Source organism: Planococcus citri, chromosome 5 (genome assembly GCF_950023065.1).
Source record: "Planococcus citri chromosome 5, ihPlaCitr1.1, whole genome shotgun sequence".
NCBI lineage: Eukaryota > Metazoa > Arthropoda > Insecta > Hemiptera > Pseudococcidae > Planococcus > Planococcus citri.
This window is the reverse complement of record NC_088681.1, coordinates 48191023-48214267: the sequence shown is the minus strand read 5'-3', so window position 1 is coordinate 48214267 and position 23245 is coordinate 48191023. Positions and strand designations below refer to the sequence as shown.

Sequence of the window (23245 nt, the reverse complement as noted above, 5' to 3'; positions counted from 1 at the left end):
CACTTTTTTCTTAAAAATTTTTATTTGTGTTTTTCGGTTCTGATGGTTTGAAAAACTTTTCTTCAAAACCTGCTCATTCTAGAACTGAAATTCTCAATCATATTAATCTAACAAAGGAACCTCTTGAATGTGCAGTAACCCAATTTACTCGACATTTTTCAAAAGTAAGAGGAGTAGGACCCCTGGGGAGCCCAAACAGACGAGCCAATGATCTTAAAAGGTCAAACAGGCACATAGATGACCTCGAGAAATCAAGATAGACGACCATGAGAAGCAAGACGGGTAGGTCAGTGACCTTGAGAGTCCAGACACATGGGTCAATGACCTTACGAAGTCAGACAGGAAGATAGACGACCTTCAAAAGCCTGACATACAGGTCAATAACCTTGGGAAGGAAGACCTGAAACCAGACGACCGTCAGAAGCTTGATAGAAAGGTCAATGACCTTTGTAGGTTAAACATAATTCCAAACGACCCTCAAGACAGTCAGGTCAATGATCTTTGGAAGTCAGATGGAGAGCTCAATGACCTTAGGTGGCCAGACTGGAAGCCAGCCAGACAGGTCAATGACCTTCGAAGACCAGACTGGCAGCCAAATTTCATTTAGAAGCCAGACGAGAGGTCAATGACCTTGAGAATCCAGACAGTCTTCAGAAGCCAGGTAGACAAGTCAATGACCTTAGCAGGGCAGACAGACGATCTTCTGTCCAATCAAATTTTTCGACCACTTTTGGGCAATTTTTTGAAAATTTGGTGCTCAAAAATACCCTATGACTTTTTGACACTCGATTCCCAAAAATTTGAAATTTTGATACTTTTGGACCACTGTGAGACCTTTATGGTGGACTTCTCTAAGGGTTCTCTTACTTTTGAAGAAAAAAATTTGATCATGAGGTTCCCTTGTAACAAGCAAACTGCAAATCCAATCCAATAAGATGAGCACAAGCCCTCCCCGCCTCCCCCCCCAACTAAAAAAAAACGAACAAAAAATACACCTTTTGAAATATTCTATACATTCATATATTTGAAAACATAATTAATAAAAGATAAAAAGTGATGAAAACTTTTAAAAAAGTTGTTTTTCTTAAAAACATTACAATAAATCAATCAATCCAAAAACCATTTTAAAAAATAAAACAACAAGAATATAAATGGTAAAAGTAAATTAACAAATCAAATACACGTGTTATTGCAATGTTTATATTAATTTTTTTTTAAATAGCAGATCCACTTGCGTTTGCTTTCCGTTTAATATTATTTTGACTAGTTTTGAAATTTTCGAAAAAATTTTCAGCTTGATTATCTCGCGCGACAGCAATAATAATTTACGATACATTTTCAACTATATTTATGCAGAACACCACGTTATGTATATTTTAAAAGAATAAAAAAAAATCCCATTACGAGATACACTGGCCAACCACTTTATATAGTTTATCTTCTCTTCTCGTACAACTCTTAAAACACAATACATGAAAGAAAAGTCAACAAAAATAATAAATAAAACATAATCTTCGAGAACGTAAGATAAACGTTCGAACGAACAATTTACAAACTATGTACAAATATAATAAAAAGAATAATAGTACATCGTTGTGCGCTATACTTTTCAACAGGAACATTTTTTTCTTACTTAAGAACAACGATTATTTACAAAATCCAAGAAGGTTTATACACAATACACATAAGTCGTAATTATAGGTAAATTACACAATAATATTGCTTACTTTGCTACACAAATACACGTACAATATAATTTAATTACGTAACAAACGATGAGTATAAAAAAAATGAAAATCAAATAATAAAAACAGAAAAAACATCGAAACCAATTGAACCACTTGAGCTATACGATCATTTTCAAAACGAATCGTATGTGTGTGTGTGTTGCTGTTGACACGAATTCCAATTCCGCGAATTTCAACAATTTTATAAGTACGACACCACTTGAACATTTTCTTATTCCTTATCTACACGTACGTTTTATTTTAGACTATCAACTCACACATTCACACAGCAGCGTCGTATAAATTATACAAAATGCAAACATTAGGCCTGTTTATATATTACAAGTTCACACCTGTATAGTTAAAAATTCCGACTAACATCACAGAATTGCGCGGAAAAGAGTATAAAAAGAAAGAAATGTAAAGAAAAACGACAAGAATTACTACCAAATAAAACGAGTACCGAAATACTACTACAACGAATTAGTTACATGCAATAAATCGATGGCGAAAACAAATAGTACATTTAAGAATTGATAGACGAGTCTTCCTTAAGCGTACAATCCCAATCTGTGGATCTTGGCTGACAGGAAGTTATGAAGGATGAATACAAACGGCTTCGGACAACACTCCAGATCTAATTCCTGCGAAAAACAAATTAAAATTGGGATTACAAAATTTTTCTTTATTTACTTTAGAAAAAAAACAACCAATATTTTGGGGTTTCACTCTAATGCCTCAAAAAAATTTCACTTTTCAATTTAAAATTGGGAGGAGTCATATGGAATTTCTTCTTTTTTTGGTACCACGAGTCCATGATCACGTTGAAGAATAGCCCTGTAGGGAGGGGAGGGGAGGGGAGGGGGCTCCAAGAGATCGGATTAGAAAAATGAGTAGCGATATTCGAACTTGGCAACTTAAAATCAATAATAGTCAGTGTGTGACTTGGCTTTCCAATTCATTTCAAATTTTAATCAAAATTGAGGCTCTTGTGCTCTTCAGCAGGGTCAAAAAGAAGCAGTTCGATAGAAACCTCTGCACTGCTGTGATTTTATTAGTTTTTAAATGGTGACTTCCAACTTTCATACTCATTACGAAAAAAATTAGCATATCATAATCGAAGTTCAATCTCAAGCTTTTTAAATTTTACTAAAATTGCTTAAATGATAATCACTGAACTTTAAAAAATACTTCATTTATTAATCACTATTTTGAATACGTCAAAGCAGTCCGTCAGGCATGGACGGAGAAAAAAAGGAGAGGGAGCTCCAAATTCAAAATACATATTCCAAAATTATCGAGTCCGGAGCCAAAATACAAGTTTGTTTAATTTCGAGTCCATTTTTATAAATAATTGTATACCGAAAATAAATCACAAAAACTACTTCAAAATGACATTATTTGTCAAAAATTGGCAAATAAAGTTCAAAATTTAACAAATTTATTGTATTTGATGCATTTTTTTCTCCTCAGTTCTTTTGGTATAAAATAAAAAATATTTAAAAATAATCTCGTGAGGTAAAAGTAGTAAAATTTTGACATTCAACTCGATATAGAAAAACAGTAATTCTGCTCTCTTTCTATAGACCACCAGGTTGGGTCAGTCGTGGACTTGAGAGATAAATGATCTTCAAAAATAAATCGAAGAGGCCAAAAGATGAGATTTCGGGCACCAAATCATTTATGTATTTTGAATAATGGGAAGGGGTTTTGATTTTTTACCATAGCTAAGTAGAGAGATTTTAAATTTCATTCTTAAGGTAAGAGGCTTTTTTGGAATTTTACCTCCAGTTTGGTTTTAAAATATTCAGAAAGAGCAAAATTGTCAAAAAAATCCAGAATTTCAGTAGTAACCGATTTAACCCGAAGTTTTTTTTTCAAGTAAGAAGACTCCAAGGGTAAATCACCTCAAAATTCACAGCTGTCCAATGGAAAAATTGTGGGCCCCACAAGGGTCCAAAGGTCTTGAAATTTTGATTTTTTGAACAAATCCGCCAAAAAAAATGAAAGAATGTATCAAAAAAAGTAAAATAGTGATTCTCACAACACATATCGTGTAAAAGAGTCATCGGGTCCATAAAATGTTTTTAGGGGCCCAAAAATTTTGAAAAATTTCCTAAAAATGCGATTGAGCAACTACAACTTTGGGAATCATCAATTTTTGGACGAGGTTTCGAGTCCACGCATTCAAAAGAGTATTTTTTGGGCCCAAAATTTTCGAAAAAAATTCCAAAAATGGTCGAAGAATGCGATTGGGCGGCTACAGCTTCGCATCCAAACTTCAGAGAACTCATCTTTTGACTAGAATACGTAGACAATTCCTAAAATTGTAGCTGCCTAATCACATTTTTCGACAATTTTTGGGATTTTTTTTTCAAAAATTTTAGGCTCTAAAATTATTTTTTCGTACTTGCAGACTCTAAATCGCGCTCAAACTTCAGAGGATTCATCTTTTGAATAATAAAAAAAAAACGATTCCAAAAATTATAGTTGCCAAATCGAATTTTTCGATAATTTTCCGACATTTTTTGCTGAAAATGCTGGATATCGACTTGGACAGCCAATATTTTGGCTTGTTGGAATTTTGTTTACATTTTTCAAGAACTTTTTAATAAAACAAAGTTAGTTTTCTAAATTCAACAAAAAAAAATACACGTTAATTTTCGACCAGCAGTTTACTGGAAAAGTGTGCATTTTTCAATTTAAATTAGTCGAAAGCAGATGCAAACCAAAATTTCAATTGCCCAAGATGAATTCAGCTGATTAAGAGATACATACAAAGTCCTGGAGAAAATTAATTTTGTCGCTGGAAGCTCCAAAATTTTTGAAATTCGCGAAAAATAGATTCGGAAAAGGGAGAGTGAAGTTTGAAATCCCAGGTTTTCAACTCTATCATGTCACAATTTCAAACATTTTATTTTTTCATCAAATTTTGAATCATCTTGAATTTTTTTTTTAAAATTGCCAAAAAAAAACTTGTGCATCGAAATGTTGAATTGAGGGATTTTTTTGAGAAGTTCTTCATCGAAGAGACGGAGGAATGAAGGAGTTTTCTGGTAAACTTGGTTTTTTTCATGTTTTTTTTTTGAATTATCGCTAAAAAAATATCAAAACCAAAAATTTCAAAAAATTACGATGACTTCGCTAATTTTGAAGCTTTAAAGCCATTCGTCTCTTATTTTATCGACATGATTTCAAAACAACAAAATTTCTATAAATATGACTTCGTATCAAACTCACAATTTCCACATCTTCGTTCATAAAACCAATCCACAAGATTCGATGGCCATCGTCAGCAGACATACGTAGTTTCTCAAACGGATAAGCCCATAACACTTTCGGTTCACGACCCACCGATCCAGTTGCAGATTCCAGCAAAACGAAACCGTTTTCGTAGTGCAGTAAAAGCTGAGCTGGTTTACCTCGCCACATACATCCTGAGGAGAAAAACAAAATCCGTGATTTAAAATTCACCAACAACGATAATTTGAACTAATGAATAAGATAAACTTACTCATGCTAATTTCACGTTGCAACATTACACTGGCATGGCATCCTTGTACAATAGTTCTAGCCCAATTTGCCAAGTCTCTGTGGGTTTCAACTTTCAAATGATGGGTCACTACACCTTCCGATGTGCCACATCGAACGCTAAATGTGATCAGATCGGTTTGACGGGAAGAATTGACTAATCTGTAAAAAAAAAAACAAAAAAAAAAAAAAAAAACGTACAATTGAGAATTAAATTTTAGATTTTTAAGCTCTTGAGATTCGATTCAACTTCACACTGAGGATCTAAAATTTATTCTAAGAGATTTCATTTGTCCAATTTCACGATGAAAATTAATTTCGACGATTTAAAGTTTTGACCGATAAAAAAAATGATGATTTTCCATCATTTTTGAAACATTCTTCTGCAAAGAATCTCAATATTTTCAGCAAAAAAATAAAGCAGCTCACAAAATATGGCCATTTTCGTGACATACTGTACCTAACCAGTAGCCAAATAAATATTCAATGTAATTCATTACATATTCAGGACACAGCGTAGTAAAAAATTTTGTTTCCTAGACACCCTGTACTTTAATTACACCCAACTCCGAAATATCCCTTTCTAACCTGGTGGCAATCAACGGGCATAATTCGACCGGAGCACTCCAAGCTTCCGGACTCCAGGGAGCAGACTCGTACAATCTTAATTCGCGATCGGTGACCGCTCCGAAAACAGATTGCCATTTATCGTTGCCATCTTCGCTGCTATCCGAGTCGGCTCTTCCGTTCTACGTCATCGAAAAAAACAGAAAAGAAAAATACGAGATAAGTAAAACTTGAACAAAAAAAAGACCAAATTAAAAAAAACACAAAAATAACACGACGAGCTGAAGTATATAATTTTTAACGTAAATTCTCTCTTCTTCGCGTTAATAAATTAAAAACGCATTAGCATAATTATCCTTATGTCGTGCTTTTCAGTTTTCGTTTATTCCCTCAGTCCCGAACAGGTAAACAACCAAGGTAATAGCTTTTGATACAGACGAGTTGGTGTGGTGGGAGGGGGGGGGCTTCAAGACGGTGTGAAATTCAGCGAGACTTTGAAGGGCACGTGAAAAATTCACCCCGGTAAATTTTCCATCGCTATATCTCAGCTTATGCTTCGTTTTGCAGGTCGCTATCATCGACACTGTCGTTCGATATAATCGATGACTCGATATTATACCTACGAGGTACAATACCTTTACATTATCGTCGTACACAGTCACAGTTTACCAAAAACTCGTTTCCAAATAGGTAAGTATGTGTAAGCCCAAGCCCAAGCCCAAGCCCAAGCCGAGGTGTCGAGCGAAGCACACTCTGAGCTGAGGGTAGGCGACGCCAGAGAGAGGTGTAGGTACCATAAGCAATAAGTTTCCTAGTCCTTTCTCGCTCTACTTTTCTAATATAAAACCGTCTTTTCCATTCTTGAAAGTTTTACTCGATCGTATAAAATTAATTAAACTAAATTTCGGTACGTATTAACGACTTTACCACCCCTACCCCCTTCGCCTTGGCCACTTTACGCCCGCCGCCGCATCAAACAACGCACCCTCCCCCAACACAGCACACGTCAACTCGAATTTCTTCCTGCTACGATGCCCCCCCCCCCTCTGCCAGGGTACTTTTCGTGGGTACCCTGTGCCGAGAAAATATATTGTATTCGTATACTTTTATTATGTGTAAACACCATAGTGTATATAATGTATACGTTTACTTTGTTTAGGCAGTTTTACGTACTCGTATACACCCTGCTCCTTGCCACTTTCACTCTGCATCTATTCTTTGGCCAATTTCGTCATCTACTTTTTGAATTCACTCTTGCCTGCTCGCTTCTCTCATCCTTCGTCCCTGGCTGCCTTCATTTGTTTGGCATTTTTATATAATAAACCTTTCACCGGAAAGAGAAAAATGGTCTCGAGTTCCGGACTAGTAATATAAAGATACTCAAACATAGCACATATGGTTCGTTCGTCTTCGAGCTTGCCTGCGTGAGTGAGTGTGAGATCGAAGCTGCACACTTCAGTTTTTCGAATTTGACTGTGTTTTGAAACATGTGAACGAGCAAACAACCACGAATGTGTGACGTCCTTCTCATTCCCTTCAACTATAAGGTCACAACTGTGTCGAAGTATACTGATTACATCGAATGAAGAGCGTAATAAAATACCCAGAAAAATAGACACAAATTTAATATTCGACTTGCCACAACATTAGCAGGTTATCTTATTAAAATACCTACATACGATATTATAAGTACTAGATGGGAAGAGGAGGGAGGGGACGACGTCAATATTTTCTCCTGTGGTAGAGTACGTGTCGTACGTACTTCAAATACTACAAGAATTGAATGGAGGTATGAAAAAGGGGAAGAATACCTTGTAAAATAGGGAAGGTTGATCATGAAGAGGATTCAATTACAGCAGAAAAATGAAACCGAGCTAATACGAAAGTCTTTAACGCGATTAAAATCATCACCGGTGATATTGAGAATGAAAACATCCCGTCTCAAATTTCCATTTTCGAACAAATATATACAGGCTGTTCCGAAAATACGTACTAAAAAAATTAAATATTCGTACAGAGTGATTCAAAATTAATTTTAGTGCCTTTCAACGACTTGAAATCCACCTGAAGTCGACTTCGATGACGTATTGAAATTAGTTTCCAGAGTAAATCTCGACTTTATATAACTACATTTGATGAAATTTTCTGAAAATTTCAAGTTTCAGGAACCTACTGGAGGCTCCAAGAATTTTCAAAAAGTCGCTGGAGGCTCCAAAATGACTCGAACCCACCTGCAGTCGACTCAATAGCGTATTTTTGGATTTCCAGCTCTGTTTGGTAAAATTTTATGGAAATTTCGAGCATTGAAAAATCTGCTGGAGGCTCCAGTAATTTCCAGAAAGTCGCTGGGGGCTCCAAAACGATTTTAAATCTACCTTCAGTCGACTTTATAGCGTATTGAAATTAGTTTCCAGAATGAATTTCGGCTTTATAACTCCATTTGATGAAATTCTATGGAAATTTCAAGTTTCAAAAATCTACCGGATGCTTCAAGAATTTTAAAAAGTCGCTGGAGGCTCCAAAATGACTCGAACCCACCTGCAGTCGACTCAATAGCGTGTTGAAATTAGAGTGCAGAATGAATTTTGGATTTCCAGCTCTATTTGGTAACATTTTATGGAGATTTCGAGCATTGAAAAATCTGCTGGAGGCTCCAGTAATTTCCAAAAAGTCGCTGGAGGCTCCAAAATGACTTAAAATCTACCTTTAGCCGACGTCATAGCGTATTGAAATTAGTTTGTAGAATAAATTTCGGCTTTCTAACTGCATTTGATGAAATTTGTGGAAATTTCGAGTTTCAAAAATCTACTGGAGGCTCCAAGAATTTTCAAAAAGTCGCTGGAGGCTCCAAAATGACTTGTAGCCATCAGCAGTCGACTTAATAACGTGTTTAAGTCGGAGGGCAGCGAAAATTTCGTGAGAATTTCGAGTTTCAAAAATCTGCTGGAGGCTCCAGAACTGCTCAAAACGGATTTAAACCGATTCCAATCGATTTGCAAGATCGAAAATAGGATATACCTCAAATTTCAACTTTCTGGATCAATTTGGTAAAATTTTGATTTTTTCCCAATTTTTGGCTCAATTTGATTTGTTTCTCAGGATGTTCCCTTCAAGAAAAAAGTTGTCCTAGAGGATTAGCGGGGGAAGGGGGTAAAATTATTCCTATTGTCATATGCCGGACTACTATCAATGGCGGAAATTGCAGGAACAAAATAAGTGACACCAAATTGAAAAATTTGTTCTTTAAAATGATATTCATTTCTATTTTCAGTTTTTTTTTCACCCTTTATGAGACATCTCGTACACATAAATAACAAAGAGAGAGCCAATTTTATTTCTATTCTATTTCAATCGTCGTATGAAATAAATTTTTCAAATTGTTTCCTACCGCCGTAAACACGTGAAACATCTGCCACTTTGTGTGACATTTTGAAAATTCCACAGTTTCGAATGGAAAATTTATTTTTATTCTTACATCACAGTTTTCACTTTCACTGTTCTTTTTTTTGTAGCGACTCGATTTGGCATTCGAAAATTTCATAACACGAGTTCGCTGGATAGAATTTTCAATTGATTCGTTAAATTAAAAAAAAAAAGGAAAAAAGCTATTTCGATTGCTCCAATTCGCTCGTTCTTTAATTTATCTTTAGCATCCAAGCATAACTGCTTTTTTCTTTGAAAAAAAAGGTAGATTTATTTTCCACATTTGAGGGAAAATTGAGGCCAAGGTTTCATAAGGAGGGGGTGAAGGAGGAAGGAAAAAAGGAGCATTGGATAGATAGATAGATAGATTATCAAAAATATGCAAAATTGTGAAAATATTAAAAAAGCTGTCTTTAAAAAAAAAATAAAATGTTTCTTGAACATTTCGGCTATGGAAATCCAATCGCTGAAATACGTAAACGTATCAGAAAAGTTGCAAGAAGTGCTATAAAAAATTGATCATTTATTTTATAGAGGGACGGATTTCAGCCGACAGAAAAGCTTTTGGGCGATATGAAAAAGAAAAACCGAAAGAGCATCTAAAAATATACAAGAGAAAATTTCAGGTGCAGAATTTCATTTTTGGCGAAATTTAAAATTTCAAACTTTTGGCCCATTTTTCATAAAACATCCAAAATTTGATCAAATTAAGGTAGAAAGTTGAAATTTGGTCTTTATCCTAGTTTAAAATCGAATGGAGATAGTTTTGAGCCATTCTGGAGCCTCGAGCCAATTTTCAAATTTTCCAGTTTTGGAAAAATTGCCATAAAACGAGCAACAATGAAATTCAGCACCCCGTACCTACTACTTATTGTTTTTAAGGAACCCTTCCAATTATTTTAGGCTCGAGTCAAAAAACAAACTCAAAATTCGTTTCTGTCGGTTTAAAACCAAAATTTTTTCCGGTGATTATTTTGGGGGGAAATAAAAAATCACTCATTTACAAAAACGTTTCAATGGAAAAAAAAAAAAAAAAAAAAAAACAGAAAATTGGTATGTCTATGTATGTACCTATTTTATTCCTTTCCCAATCAATTGAAGGTACATACATAGTTTTGAGCTGACCTGAAGCCTCTATCGGATTTTTGAATTTTCCGGTTTAAAAAAAATGCTGTGAAATTAAAAAGGTCAAAATAGAAGTTGGCACCTTCAAACTTGGATTCTGGCTCTCGTGACAGTCTTCAATTCAGACACAAAAAAATATATAATTTAATTTTCTACCAACACAAAACATTCAATACATTTTGATCAGATTTTTCAAAAACTGAAAAATTCAAAAATCCGCCAGGAACTTCCAAATAATTCAAAAGGATCGCCTATAATTGTTGAAGGTTAAAAAAAAATTGACGAAGAACCAGATTTAAGCATTCTTAAAATCGTTGAAGATGATTTTTGATCTGACCTGACGTAAAAGGAACTTGAAAATTTTCGTAAAAATTGATGGAAATAGTCAGCAAAACAGTCAATCTGAATTCGTATGTGACAAGTTTAAAGTTTAATTTTGGTCTAAGTACTTCTTTTATGGAAATTTTGAAGGTAAAAAAAAACTTTCTATCTAAATTTGATCGATTTTAATTTTTTCAGGGAAAATGCACACAATTTGAATTTTCCAAAAATCCACAAAAATCGAAAAATGAAATTCGCAGCACCTAAAATTTGGCCTAATAATGCTGCATTTTTGGATGCTCTTTCGGTTCGAAAATTTGTTGCAAGTTGAGATACCTCCCTTATCTTATTAGTATTTTTTCCTCTTTAAATTCAGGGATGGAAAAACTGATTAAATGAAGTTTACAATTTCCAGTTCTTGTTTATCCCCCTCCCAATTAAAGCTGCAGACATGAGTACAGAACAACAGGTTTCAAAGATTTTCACGAAATTCTGTGTCATTTTCAACAAATTGACCCTTTTTTTATACACTTCTGTCAAATTTCATTACTTTTAGCTAATTTCCATTCACTTTAATGCTGTTTTTTTTTTTTTTTTAGATCATTCGAACGCGTTTTCAAAACTTTTTCATCCAATTTTGGAAATTTTGCAGCATTTTATTTCATTTTTTTTAGCGTTTTCACATTATTTCAACACGTTTTCATGCATTTTTGGCAAATTTCAATCAACTTTCAGTACTTTCCAGTGGTTTACAATGTTTTTAATGTACTTTTGCTTGTGTTTAGGAGGAGTTTCAATGACGTTTTAAGCAAAGTTCGCAAAATTTTGTCAAATTTAACTAAAATTTTTCATTCATTTTTTTTTTTGGTATAGTTTTTAGTGATTTCAAGTATTTTTTTTCACGTTTTCAATGTTATTTTAGGAAAGTTTTATGCATTTTTTTCTACATTTTGCTCAATTTATTCTGTATAAATTTCTTCTGTCTAATGGTAAGTTTTATTGATTTTCATGTTTTTTTAAAAAAAGTATCATTTAATATATTTTTTAATATTTTTGACATTGAAATTTCATAAATTTGGGTCCTTATATTTTTGGTAAGTAATTTTGAATTTTAACGATGTTTTATCCCTTTTTGGTTGCGTTTTGTCAAATGTCAAATTCTACTGAAATTAATTGCACTTTTTTTTAAAAGTGATTTTAATGTTTTTTTGAGAGTTTTTATACAGGAATTTGGCACAAGCTTCAATAATATTCATTGTAAAATGTGAAAAAAACTAGTACAAAAATTCAATAGCTTTTTGGTTTAGTTCAGGGATTGTACTCAAATTTTTCTCAAAAAAAGTAACTTTAGTAACCAAAAAAGCTGGAAAAAGTAACCAAAAAGTAAACAGAAAAGTGACCAAAAAAATTTTCAATGCAAAAAATAGAGTTGAGGTGACCGAAAAACTCTGATCCATACAAAACTATTACATTTTATTTTCAGAGGTGTGATGAAGCGATGTGTTGGAGGGGGGGGGGGGAGACTGAAATTCTCACAACTTTTCACGCTAGATTTTCCCAACTTTTACTCTACCACCACCCCCCCCCCACCCAACAACAAGATTTTTTCAAAAAGTTGGTCAGATATTGATGAGATTATGTTTTTGGAATTTGTTGAGTTGATTTTTCCATTTTAGGAAATGTTTGAAAATTGTCCCGAGCGAAGCGAGGGCGAAAGCTGCGAAAAATTTATGATTTGAAACATAAAACAACATCATTTTTTAAGCAAGAAGTTGATTTTCGTGGCTTCAAAAGTTTCAAATTTTACAAGTTTTCAGAAAATTACATATACCTAGGTACCTATTTGTTATTTGTAAAATATGAGTGAAAGCCCAAGCGAAAGCTGCGAAAATTGATAATATGAGACGTAAAACAACGTCATTCCTGATGATGTAAGTAAAAAGTTGATTTTCTTGGCTTCAAAATTTTCAATTTTTCAGGAAATTATTATACGTATATTCATAGAAATATGAAGAAAAGCCCGAGCCAAGCGAGGGCAAAAGCTTTCGAAAAGCTTTCGAAAATTCACAATTCCTGAGAGGTAAAACAGCACCATTTTTTAAGAAAACAAAAAGAGTTCTGGGTAAAATTTTGAAGAAAAAAAAGGATATTTGTGAAAAAACTCGGAAAAAGTAACTTTTAGCAACCAAAATTTTTAAAAAGTAACCAAAAGTTACTATTAGTAACTTTAGTAACTTGGTTACTTAAAAAGTAACCGAGTACAATCCCTGAAATCACCCAAATTCGTCAGTCCAATTCAGCCTCTCAATTTTTGGAAAGTTTTTTAAAATGTTGAAATAAATCAAAAAATTGATTAAAACATAAACTTTTTGAAATTTTTGCAAAACTGAGTTGAAAGGACTAATACAAACCTTCCTAATTTATTTTTCACAAATTCCTCGTTCTGGAGCCTTCAGCCAAAAATTAGTTTTCTCCAATAATTTCAAATATCCCAAGAATAAGGGATGGATTTGCAACTTGGACAGCTGAAATTTCGGTTCGCAACTAGTTTCAATTAGTTAAGTCGAAAAATGCACATTTTCCAGCAAGCTGCAGCTTGTATTAAAATTTTTCAAAATAGTAGTCTGAAATTTTCCTTTCCCTACCCAAGAAGCCAGAAGGATCCCACTTACAAGAATCTACCCATAAACAAGACCTCCTATAGCAAACGTTCACACTCTCAACTGGCGAGATGGCCAAGTCCAAATCAAACCTAACTCATTCGAAATCTCATCCTTTTACTCTTATAACCGTAACTTTACTCTGCACAATCATTACAAAGTACACACAACGTAACCACCGGTATCTCTATCTCCTCACCCCTTTCTGTATCTCTGTATCCTTTCGGTTGTTGGACATTCAGATTCAGACCTAAGCAAGCTGTTGAAAAGAACCTTGGCAGTTCGCAAATTCACAATGGTTCGGCTTTTGCGGTATTAAATCTCTCTTTGTGTCTCTCTCGTTCTCTTTATTTTCAAGCGCGAAATTCTCTCGTTTAAATTTTAACGCCGCACCGTTCCACCCTTTACCTACGTACGAGTAGCTTCTCGCTCAGCCTATTATACACAATTCCATAATATCTAAGGCGAATTTCCAGTCGTCCCTTCTCATCCTCGCTCCACTCATTTCCTTGGGGTGGCTTTTTCTTGAAAATGACGCCGCCGTCGTCGTCGTCGTCGTTAATATCGGTCGTTTGAAAACTTTTCACATACAAATTCTCTCTCTTTCTACTCGTATTTCTCTATGGTTGCTTTTATTTCGACCTTGAGAGTAGAGTCAAACAGGGTTGAAAAAAATTTTCTATTATGTACCTAAACCAGCATAATGCAACCAACAAGCGAGAAGAAAGGAGCATGGTCGATGGTTTGAAACGACCCTAGTAGGTTTTTTTTTCGTCGTCGACGACTCGCCGAGTAAAATTTCATTTAATGAGTCTCGGTTTTCGTTTTGCTTTTGTAAAAGATACTCTTATATACTCGTAGATGAAGGCGTCGTTGCCAATTTTGTACGTTTACTCGAATTACGAGCGAAGAAACAGGCATGACAACGAGAAGGTAGGTCTTATAACAAGTGAAATTTCCACCGTAGTGGAGTATTTTTTCGCACGATAGGTCGCGATTTTTGCTCGTCTTGTGTTGTTGGAAAAAGAATAACAGCGGCGAAATTTTCTCGTCGAGGGGATTTTTTAATTAAAAAAATTAACCGAGCTTTTCTGGTAGCGCGTGTTTTTCGCAGATTTGCGAAATTCTCTCGCAAATACGAAAGCTTTTCAAGTTTCCCCTCGATCTACTACGTTCCTTCGCTGGATGCCTACTAGTGCCTATTTCAGGATCTAACTTTCGTTTTCGTTCGTACCTCTACCTATACATACACAAAGCTGCGAGTTAATCTCATCGCGTCCTTGTTGGTTGTTGGCTTTCCCAAAGTATATCGTTTGCTTTTTGCCAAATTACACCGAGTATTTTCTGTGGCTCTCGAAATGACAGCCAATTTCGCCAGGTAATTCGTTCGTTTAAATCGAATAATCCGCCAATCAAATTAACAACCTAAGAGGGAAAAACGACCGGAGAAGGAGTGTGTGCAGAGTGCACATGTATATAGGGGATGAAAACACGACAAAAAGACGACTAGATAGGTATATGGCGACTTCGACGTGTAATCTTTAATTTTCGATTATAGTATAATTCATTTAAGAAGCTGAAAAATCAATACAACAAGAACACCTGTGCTCCTCCGGTTATTCATTTTTTTTTCCTTTCTCCTTATCTTTCACTTCTACTCTCTCGTGTAGCTTTATCTAACCTTCTCTCAGGGCTGTTGCTGTCGTTGTCGTCGTCGCTGTTGTTATTTTCTTCACGGTTTCGCGTCGCTTTTTTCTTTTCTAAGGTTTTCCTTACTTCCTTTTTTCGTTTTTCGTTTTTTTTTGGTTTATTTTTCGAGAAGCATTTTTTTTCTTCGTGCCTTTGTTTTCTAGGTATTTTTCCGCTGCTGACTGAAACACGATACTAATTTACCAAAAGTAGGGTGTAGGTTTAGTGAAAATATTTATCGTATTTCTTTGCACCCTCCTATATCTGTTTCCTTGTTTCTCATTGCGTAATTTAGACTTCGAGAAACTAGAATCTTAATATAGAAATAGATAATTCACTTATTCTCCAAGGTCGAAGCATTCTTAAAATTATACAAACGAGTACTTCGTGGAATGTTGAGCTGTTACATAGATTGAAAAGAAATGAAAGAATTAAAGTAGAAATTTGCGCTGAGCCTACGCGAATTGGAAAAAATCTATGGAGTTGGGCTGAGTTGGCGAAATTTTAATAAAGTAAATATCACAAATCCGAAAAGTTTTTCAAAATGTTCAATATTTATTTCCATTATTCATGCTTGAAGTTCATTATAAAAACATACCGAATTATTTGCAACGGGGAAGAAACGCACGATGCTTTCCGAGCCTGATTTTCTCCAAAGCTGTTCCTTGTTTTGCTCTGAACCACCCCTCCTCACTTCGTTTGAGTAGTTCGGGTAACAAAGGTAGTTCTTGCTCACTCGGTTACCAATTTTGTTCTTTTTTAATTTTCTTTTACTTTCTTTTTTTATTTTTAACCAGCATTTATACAGGCAAGAGTGGATTGTATAATGAAAAAATGGGAAACTTGTGTGATTTTTTGGATATTTTTATTATGAAAAAAGCTGGTCGAAAAAACCACTCTTGAAGTACCCTTCCCAAAATCGGCTCAAATGTTGATAAACTCGTTAAACAGGTCGAGTACAACACACAACTCGATTTTTAGCTGCCCGCAACTTCATATTCACGCCTTCTGGAGCAAATTCAAAATTCTGGAGAAATTTGGATTTGGGGAATTAATATCAGTTTTAGGACTTATTTTGATCATTTTTACTGATCAAGTACGTACTTTTTTTTTAAAAAAAAAAAAAGCATAAATCACCAAAAACAGTCAATTTTGAATTTTCAAACGTTCGCTAAAAATCGAAAAATAAAGTTGGGCGGCTGAAAATTTGGTTTTGGGGATTTTAGATCATGCTCTTTCCAAAAATCGCGGTCCCGTTCAAATCGGAGGTGACACCTCAAGAGGTTCCCTTGTAAGGAAAAATTTCAGCTCTGAAGATGATCCAAGAAGGAAGATTTTTGGGACCTCAAAGAGGGGACAGTTCTGAAAAAATCGTGGCTTTTTCGCTTTAGTCCTCACACAACCTTTTTTGGGAAAAATAGTCCACTTTCAAAAGATAGGTTTGCATCAATTAAACCAAAACGTAAAAACGTATCGAAATAATATAATTTCTGAGAACCTAAGGCAATATTTTAGAACTCAGTGGAGTAATTTTTTGGTCATTATTGTCAATTTCAAAAAAACGAATTTTCAAGTCTTTTCATTACGTATTTTCCTCGATTTGTTTAAATTGCCAACGCTTAATGGCTAAAAAAAATTGGCACCACTGCGTTCCAAAATATTTCCCCAGTATCAGAAATTACATATTTTGATGTTTTGGCTTAATTAATGCAAATATTTGAAAAGAAACATTTTTTTCAAAATCAAAACACGAATTTACTCGTACCTACCTAAAAATGAGCGATTGGCAAATTTTCTATCGCTCAGTAGAAGCCTAAAAGTGGTCTTGGATTCTAATGGCAATTACCTAAGTTTACGCAGAATTTCAAATAATTATCATGTTTTGAAACTGGAGCTATTATTTCTAAAAAAGATGGGATAGGATCTAGCGTAAAAAAACACGATGTTTTCGAAAATCCAGTTCTCAGAAGGCTCATATTATCTCTTCTGCAGAGGCACTTTCAGGGCTAAAAATTTTTTCCGAACGACTTTGAAGGTTTTCACTCAACTCAAAGGAAAACTTGAGGATTGTACGAATTAAATTTTCAAAAATTGCACTGAAACAACAGATCATTTTGAAGAAAAAAAATCGAATAACCTCTGAATATTCAGAAGAACACTTGCTTAGGAACGTTTAAAACGCAATCACAACATTGGAAGCTCAATTTTCACATGAATAAGAGAGGGAACCAATTTTTGTTAGAAAAATGCCCCAATTAAATCTCAAAATGAGCTATTGGGATCTAAAGCTATACATACGAGAGTCACATTTGATTCAAAATGAATGAAAAAATAGGGTATCTAACAAAACTTTCACATAAAAAATCATGACTTTTTATTCATGACATATTTTTCACATTTTTACCGCATGAAAATAATCCACCCCCCCCCCCCCATTAAATAACTTGAAACTGAGAGGAAATTAAACAGGATTGCCATTTTTTACAGGATCAAAAATTAGATATTTCAATTTTTTCATTTTTCTGATTTTTTGAACAATTTTTTTATTTTTTTTTCATTTTATAGGCTTTTAAAAAAATTTTTAAGAATGTTTCAAGCAAAATTCATGACTTTTTCATGACTTTCATGAACGTTAGACACCCTGAAAAAGTGCACTTTGACTCGAGTTGTTTCATCAAAGAAAAAAAAGGTTTAAAATTTCCAAACGAGTGATTGGATAGACAAAATTTATAAATCTTCCTTAAAGGTCTCATTCTAATTACGTAATACCAACGTGTATTGAGGTTTTCTTTCAACTTGAGCAAAAAAAAGTACATTTCTGAAGAATTTAGGCCCTCAAAAATACCACGTTCTCGACTTCTGTGGAAACTGGCCCTCTAAACGTGATAAAAAATGAGAATTTCTGAAATAGTGGCTGGCAATTCAATTTTTTAATTAATCTGCGAAATTTTAGAATAATTTTGGAAAATTTGAAAATCTGTAAAACGCATAATTTTCCATTTGGGCATTTGAAATTTTTTTTGAAAATTATCTTGTGGATCTCCGTATGTTTTTTGCAGCAAAAAAGGAGCAAAATCGGTGACTGAGTAATCGAAAAGTTCCTTTGGTCAGTTTAAGAGGGCAGAGGGCTCTCAAAGATTCATAGGATCAAAATCCCCAAAGTACCTTCAGATACATAAGAATTATGCGATGGTCAACCAAAGTTGATATTCGATCTCCACGCCTCTGAAAATCTAATAAGTAAACAATGAGTCACACAGTTCAAATTTTGCTGAAATTCATTTCCTCCCGACCACTTTTTGTATGATAAAGGCTGATAAAAGCCAAAATGGCCAATTAATCTATTTTTTTGTTCAAAATTCTACGCGATACTTTGATTTAAGGCAGATTAAGGATCACCTAAGAGCTCGATTAAGCTTGATTTTACATATTTCATTTATCGAACTTGAAGAAATTTTCCAAAAACAATTTTTTTTTAAATTCTCCCTTCCCCCCTTCCTCAAATAACATACGTTTTGAGGGGAACATTCGGGAGTAAAAAATTTCCTTTTTTAATGCTCCACAGATCCGTTTGAATTTTTTAATTTTCTATGACAAATGACCGAAAGAGCAACAATTATTGGAACAAACCAGAGTTTTTTTTTTAGAGATCTCCTCACCCCCTCGCATTGAGGTACAGTTGGTTGCAAGTTTTTTTTACACCAGCAAATCATCAGAGTGATTTCATTTCGGGAATTTTTTACTTTGTTGGAAAGTGTTCAAAAGTGGCTTCTCTCCAAACGCCACTCCTCCACTTTATAATCCCATACGAAAAATCTTTCTTTCTCGATGCTCTACAAATTTTGTTTCGACATTTTTGCACGTTTCTCTGTGATTTGAAAAATTATTTTCGAGAAACCAAAATTCGGACCTTTTTCGTTCTCCAGAAGGAGAGAGGGCTAAAAAATTGTAGGTCTTCAGGTGCTGAAATTCATTTTTCGATTTTCTGGTGAAATTTTAATTCGGCCCATTTTCTATTTTCAACGTTTCGTTTCAATTGGTGATGATTTTGAACCGTTTTGAAGCCTCCAGTTTTCGAAAAAACGTTTTTAAGAAGGCCTCAAATGAAATTCAACGCCTATAGATCCAGATTCACCATCTTTGTTATCTTTTTGACCGATTCAGATACATATTTTCAAAATCTTTTTCGTTTACGCGACGGTAATCGCTGGAAAAAATTTTGCATTTCAACTGGAACAAAAACATTTTGAAAATATGTGTCTAAATCGATCAAAAATGACACAAAGGTTGTAAATTCGAGTTTACAGGTGCCGGATTTTACTTTCATTCAATTTACAGCATTTTTTTCGAAAACTGGAGAATCCAAAAATCTGCTGGAGGCTCCAAAACGGTTCGGAACCAACATCAATCGACTGAGGACGTCGAAAATAGGGTAAAAGCCAAATTTTAGCCCATTACGTCAATTTAATCCGATTTTGATTTAAAAAAAAAAAAAAAAAAAAAAAATGGGTCACATTCGAATTTTTGAAAATTTGCCAAAAATCGAAAACTGAATTTCAGCACCTAAAATTATTTCCTGGTGGTGTAATTTGCAGTCCCCTTCTGATTCTTCTTGTCCGGTTCAATGGGATACGCTTCTTGTGAGAAAATGAGTAAACGTCAGTGGAAAAAATGGAAATATTTCCACAGTTCAATAAATTTTTGTAAAAAAAAAAAATTTGAGAATATTGAAGTTAATGTACTCTGATTTGATTACAAGATGGTTTTCCTCACATTTTAGAGTCCATTTTCAGCACGATGTCACCAAAAAATCAAATCACTATCGTCATCATGGAACGTTGAACCATTGAAACGGATCAGAATGGGGTTGAGGAGGGGGTGGAAAGGGGAGAATAAGTCGCCAAAATATGAATCCGTTTTTTTCACCGGTCTGCACGAGCTTCTTATTCACCGGTTGCAGTGTTGAGTATAGTGCTTCATTCTTTGAAGCGACCTCTCCTCTGCTATCTTATCCAATGTTTTTCCCAATTTTTCCGATAACTTTTCCCTTGGTTGATAATTAACTCAAATCGTTAAGTTCTTGCAAAATTCCCCCTCAAAGATCCAAAACGCAGCTCAAATGGGAAGGGAGTAGGAGATCGAACGAACAAATATCCACGACAAGGTGTATTTTACGAGAAAAAATTCTCTCAATTCAGATATGTACCTGATGGTGTCATCTACTCGTAGATAGTAAATCGAATTCTCGGAACGTTCTGCCAAAATGATAAACGATTTTCTAATAAAACGCGTACAGAGACCTTGCCATCGAGAGATGATTAAACCAGCACCATCTTTATCAATATTAATTGAGATCGTAACACTTAAACAGTACACGTTCGAGTCATTTTGAACCGATTATACGAAATTTTCAAAGAATTTACGATGATGACGAATGCGGGCGATGAACGCGGAACGGTGACATCTTCTTCAAAGACATGCTCGATAATCTGATTCATCTTCGCCGCGAAATACTCAAAAATTAACAACCTTTCTTTACACTTCTTCCTCCGACCATCAGCATTCCAAGTAAAGACTCGCGTAACACGCCTAAAAACATAGCTTTGCCAAGAGGCTGACGAACGTTTACGTTCCTCAGCAGGAGGAACTCAGTGAAGCAGGACGGCGCGGCGGCGGTGGTAGCGACGCCTATTTAACAAATGGTTTTAAAGACCAAAGCGAACCCTCATAATGGCCAGAGATAAGGACGAAGAGTAGCTCCGCGCACTTGAAGGTAGAGGTCAATCGAGAAAAAAGGCTATGAAAATTCATAAAGTACACCGGAACGGATTATATTCGAGTATTCGAAAACTTCATTAAAAGGCGGTACAGCTTTGGTGCTTTCGAACACGCAAATCTCGGCTCGGGCTCGGGCTCGCTCATTCGTGTTTGTAAGATACGGTCGTGTCGAACGAGGCACCTGTCACGCACCAGGGAGTTGAAACTGAAAGCGAAACATACTACAGCCAGCTGGTGTGAATTTCCCAATCCAATCGAGACGATGCCGACGAGGTTCGCGTTGTTGTACTCGTAAAATTAACACATTCGCTATGCGGCTCGGGCTCGGATTATTTACGCGACAGACAGACAAACGGGGGTGAAAAATAGCTCAAGTTTTGACGTAGCTGTCACGTAGTCTGTGAAGTCTGATCCAACTTACCTCGACGCTGTAATTCAGTCTTTGTTTTCTCGTCGATAGCCAACCAATGCGGTGTAATTCGCCGCCGATTAAGGTCGGCGAAAGCACGTTGTTAGCTTCTTTGAGCGCCTTTACCGTTAACACATATAGCGCGGAATGTAACGAATTGAACCATGAAACCGCTTCGTCGGCGTCGGCAGCTCGCAATATACAGCTATGAACTCCATCCGGGGAATGTAATTCGAACGTACGGTTTTCTGTTGAAAAATATACATACGTTTGTAACGAATATAGATTCCGGAAATTGGAAATGTTCAGGTTGACGATACTCACCATGATCACAATGTTTAAAATTACGAACTAGATAACAAAGTTGCAACGGTAAATATCGAGTATCTGCTCTCTGAGGAGAATGCGGATGCGGCGGTACGGTAGACAAGAATCCTCTCTGAAGCTCCCATCCAACCTCCGAGATAATACTGGCTTTACGAAAGTACGGCGTTACCTCGCGTAGATATTTGACTGTAACATAGAACGAGGTCACAACTGCGATACACGATACGAGCAAGAAAAGAAAAGAAAAAAAACAAAAAAGCCAAAATAAAAAATAGCAAATAATAATAACGAAGGTGTTAAGGTATCAACCCTTTTGTACCTTCTAATTCGACTACTTTATCGGCTCTTTTGAGAGCTTTGACAGCTTCGTCGTGAGTAGATTCTCGCAGATCTTCTCCGTTCACTGAAAGTATAGCGTCGCCGACGTAAAGCTGTTCGGTTTGATCGGCAGCCATGCCTTTGAATATCTTCGATATCAAAATAGGCATTTTATTCTCTCTGCCACCTTTTATCGATATACCCAATCCGTTGTTGTCGGATTTCACTACCCGTACGATACGTTTTTGATTAGCGACCGTCTCCGGTACATCTACGGCGTCTAGAAATGTGGTCGTTTCGAAGGATGAGGAATTCTTGCTATTCAGCGTGCCATTTAGTGCGGTCGAGTTTTCGTAGCTTTCGTCCAATGTTATGCGTAAGTATTCGTCTTCTAACGTGACAAACACTCGGTACCATGACGTACGGACGTACGTTTCTAGTATTCCAGATCTACCGTATCCAGACATAATTAGCGTATCTAAATTAGTACGTTCATATCTTCAAGGTATATCACATTGTTGAGATAATAACTCGAATCGAGTATCGTAGCATCGTATGCAGCTTAAGTAACCCGTTTACCGTTAACGTCACGAGATGCATTTAAATTCCGTCCACGACATCGTAACCGTACGCGATAAACAATTGTTAGTTGAATTATACGCGAAATTTGACGACTAACTCGCACATTTAATGCAACAAACACTACAATACTAAATGAATACAACAATTTCACTCCCTTATCAACTCCCAAAAAAGTCGTTTCGCGAAATTAAGGTACTGTATAATGGGTATGATCGACGTCAGCCATTTTGGTTGTCTCATGTCGTTGTTTACATTCGTCGATAGTAAATGTTGTATAAGTGTGAGTAAGTCTCACCCACACTTATACAGCATTTACTATCGACGTACTGTACACAACGACGCGAGACAACCAAAATGACTGACGTCGATCATACCTATTATACAGTACCCTAGCGAAATTTCATCAACGCTAAAATCAGTTTTGGTTGAAAACGCGAAAAAATTCGTAGAAATGGACGATACAGTGTTACCAACGGAGCGTTCCAGCCTTCTGATTGGTTGTTTAGGGAGATTACGTAAATTCTGCGCATGCGCAGTAAGCAATTTTCATTTGACTGATTAGAAAATGAAATTAATTGACGAATCATTTCGAAATTTCGGAATTTGGAATCGAAAATGATTGGGGAAAGGCAAAATGAACAGAATTTGCTCATTTATCTTTTGTGTTTCTAATTATTATTATGTCTCAAGGCTCAACTTGACCATTAAATTCAGCTACAAAACTAATTGACTTCGGTATATTTATTTGCTACAATGAAAATTATACCTACCTACCTATCACAATTTCA

At 35.3% G+C, this 23245-nt stretch overlaps 1 protein-coding gene across 2 annotated transcripts; it reads right to left on the bottom strand.

The window, feature by feature from the left end:
• Positions 1-996: 996 nt before the first annotated feature.
• Syn1 (Syntrophin-like 1) lies at positions 997-22787 on the bottom strand. 2 transcript variants are annotated; one of them, XM_065365417.1, is made up of 7 exons: positions 21877-22787; positions 21555-21767; positions 21243-21478; positions 5847-6007; positions 5242-5420; positions 4968-5164; positions 997-2371 (listed from the first exon to the last, which is right to left on the bottom strand). In XM_065365417.1, exons 1-7 carry the CDS (start codon positions 22340-22342, stop codon positions 2279-2281), a joined length of 1545 nt encoding a protein of 514 aa, XP_065221489.1. In that variant the 5' UTR covers positions 22343-22787; the 3' UTR covers positions 997-2278. The 2 variants fall into 2 exon arrangements, with proteins under 2 accessions (XP_065221489.1, XP_065221490.1); XM_065365418.1 differs by having other exon boundaries at positions 21555-21743; positions 21877-22784.
• Positions 22788-23245: the final 458 nt, after the last annotated feature.

What these genes read in the sequence shown, in the direction of transcription:
- Syn1 (XM_065365417.1), bottom strand. Translation starts at nt 22,342, where the DNA reads ATGTCTGGATACGGTAGATCTGGAATACTAGAAACGTACGTCCGTACG. An exon ending in GACTGAATTACAGCGTCGAG is followed by an intron (nt 6,008 to 21,242) that starts GTAAGTTGGATC and finishes TCGATGACGTAG; the next exon opens with AACGGAAGAGCCGACTCGGA. An exon ending in TGAACGAAGATGTGGAAATT is followed by an intron (nt 2,372 to 4,967) that starts GTGAGTTTGATA and finishes TGTTTTTCGCAG; the next exon opens with GAATTAGATCTGGAGTGTTG.